The 2995-nt window shown below is 41.5% G+C and overlaps 1 protein-coding gene across 1 annotated transcript; it reads right to left on the bottom strand.

Moving 5' to 3' along the window:
• Positions 1 to 403: 403 nt before the first annotated feature.
• Positions 404 to 2583, bottom strand: KCS10 (3-ketoacyl-CoA synthase 10). The gene is made up of 3 exons (XM_079047914.1): positions 2056 to 2583; positions 1357 to 1982; positions 404 to 1285 (listed from the first exon to the last, which is right to left on the bottom strand). Exons 1-3 carry the CDS (start codon positions 2473 to 2475, stop codon positions 667 to 669), a joined length of 1665 nt encoding a protein of 554 aa, XP_078904040.1. The 5' UTR covers positions 2476 to 2583; the 3' UTR covers positions 404 to 666.
• Positions 2584 to 2995: the final 412 nt, after the last annotated feature.

The raw sequence follows: 2995 nt of genomic DNA, 5'->3' as shown, positions 1-2995 counted from the left end.
TATGGATCGATATAAAAGTTTGGATCAACCTATAACGTTTTATCAAACTAGGTCATGTAATAACCAAAATTTTTTTTTTGTGTAAAACCAACTTCTTATACATTACATATTCACATAGAATTTCTTAATAATAATTTTAAAATGAATGTCTAAAATACAAAATAATATTGACAAACCTTATCGAGTTCATTTTCTCAAAAATACCATTTGAGTAGCTGGAGATGGTTCAATAATAATAACTACTCATAAATTATCACGTCTCATAAATTTTCCAATCTGTAAAATATGCAATAAAATTAAATCCAAAAATATAGCCAAATTGACAGCATAAAAGCGACCCAAAACAAATTCTGACCAACTTCATGTTAAAGAAGCTCACCAACCGGCTATAAATAACAAAATCTTCAACAAACAAAACCTTTTCGGCTAAATACGGAATTACAACCAACATTACTCCATTTAAGAAATTCCTTTTAAAATCGATTACATCAAATCAAAATCCAAATAAAAGTTAATACAACATCATTATAGAATAATAATAATAATAAACCCTGACACAAACACAGGAAATTGAGAAGTTTTTGCAAGAAGCTTTTTTAACCTCTTATTAAATCAAAAGTACCCAGGTGTAATTAAATAAAACTTTAGGGGTGGATCCTGCCAACTCTAAGAAAGTTCTTCAAGAGGGTACCTGTCTAGGCAATCAAGCCATGGGTTATTGCTTGTAGGCTTCTTTATACGACGAACAGCTTTCCAAACTGCACTGTTGCACTTAAAACCCGACCCGAATGACAGTTGCCAAACCCGGTCGCCCCGTTTCACTCTTCCTTTTGCTTCAAGGTACGCTAGCTCATACCAGATGCTGCTGCTTGATGTGTTCCCAAAACGGTGGAGGGTGGCGCGTGAGGGTTCCACGTTGGCGTTGCTCAGCCCGAGGTTACGTTGGAGCTCGTTCACCACCGTTTTGCTAGCGGCGTGAACGCAGAAGTGCTCGAATGCGAGCTTGTAGTCGGGGATGTAGGGCTTTGTGCCGGAGGAGGTAGGCGGTGACTTCTGTGATCCGTCGAGAGTGACGGATGTAGCGGTGGTTGAACCTTTTGGTTTTGTGCCGGAGAGGTATCTCTTCACGAGAGTTGCGAAGAAAAGGAGTTGCTCTGATAACGGCAACACTAACGGACCCAAGGTGGTGATGTTTGTTTTGAGGGCGTCGCCGCCTATCTCCACCAGATCTTTGCTGATCTTTAGCCCTTTGAACCTTTGTTCGTCTTCCTCTTGATACACACTCCTGTAATTAACGATGAGTAAATAAAGTTGATTTGAAGATGTTAACTTTTAAAGAATTGGAAAAATGGGTACCTGAAATATCGATCATCAGCTCCTTTATGGGTACGAACGATGTGCTCAAGTCTATACTTGGCACGGCGGTAGTCACGGCTGCGGTTGGAAAGAAGAAGGGCGGAGCAACCCATTCTGATGTAACAGTTGGGGATGAGCATAGACCGATCTTTTCCAGGATACCAGTTGTATCCCACCATCTCGGTGCTCACAACCACCGCGACATTGTTCGGGTTCGCCTGAAGCATATCACGCGCCAAATCCACGGCGATAATTCCGGCACTACATCCCATCCCGCCCAAATTGAAACTCAAAATGTTTCCCCTCATTTTATAGTGATTGATGATCATGGCAGACAACGACGGCGTTGGATTAAAGATGCTGCAGTTTACGACTAGTACTCCGACGTCCTTCGGACGGATACGTGTCTTCTTAAAGAGCTCGTCCAGTGCTCCGAATATCACCAACGACGCCTCCGCCCTACCTTCTTTCATGGTGGAGATGTTATCCGGCGACATTATCGCTCTCGGAACGTAGGTTTCATCGCCGATCCCTGAGGATTCAAGTATTTTCTTCTGGAATTCGAGACTAGCTTCATCGAATTTCCCAGATCTTCTAGCTAAATCGATGAATTCCTCCTTCGTCACCTGCAAAATTTCAATAAAAACATTCATACAATTCATACATAACAAAAATACTAAAAAATCTAGTTCAACTAACCTTCAAATCGTCGGTAGGTTTGAAACAAGCGAAATCAATTAGATAGATAGATCTAGGTCGAGACATGAAGTAAACCGAGAGAGTGAAGACGAAGACAGCGAAAAAAGCAAGAACAGTAGCCAAATCATACCCAGCGGTGCTGTCCCAGAGCTTCCGCCATAGCTCCTCCCTACTGAGACTCCCAATCTCAGCGCTAAATACGAGAACAAGCACCGGAACAGTGGCCAAGTAAATAGCATGGTTGATTAGGTAATGATAACCAAGCTTGACATACTTGAGATTCACAGACTGGACAAAATCCGGCAACCGACGACGGACCCTGACAGAGAAAGTGATGGAACCGGCATCAGGACCAGACGACTCTACTCCACGATTAACTATCTCCGTTGACAGGAGATCTTGTTCTCCGGTTGGAGGCATGGTGGGAACTTGGAAGAAGATGAAAAGTGGGAATGGGTATGAACTATGAAGAGGGTGAGTGTGTGTGAATTTAAGGGGCTTGGGAGAGTAAATGAAGGACAACGAACCAAAGAGAGTGTAGTTGGATGTGCATTAAATTGGATGGGAATGGGGTTTTGGGAAAGTTGTTTGGAGAGGAAACTCATGACTCTGGTTAGTTGCATGCGTATGCATGTACAACTGTTCAAACTCTAACAACAAAGCTTGCGTCTTCCATGGCTGATGGCTCCCACACTCCATGGGAACAGTTACGCTTCTAATTATGCTTCTATACAACACATTTTTTTTCTTCAAAATTTTACGTATGTATTTCTATACGTTTCTCATCAAAATTTTACATATGTATTTCTATACGTTTCCAAGCATTTTCTTACAATACGAACGGATTATGTTAACCATACACCACCTAGCTCCTAGTATCAAGGAAGAGATTAGGTCCTAGTTATGTATTGCATTTTGTTGTATTTTCCTGACTTTCTAT

This window comes from Lactuca virosa, chromosome 5 (genome assembly GCF_052849685.1).
Source record: "Lactuca virosa cultivar CGN04683 chromosome 5, Lactuca_virosa_CGN04683_v6, whole genome shotgun sequence".
Classification (NCBI taxonomy): Eukaryota; Viridiplantae; Streptophyta; class Magnoliopsida; order Asterales; family Asteraceae; genus Lactuca; species Lactuca virosa.
This window is presented reverse-complemented; position numbering and strand designations above follow the sequence as displayed.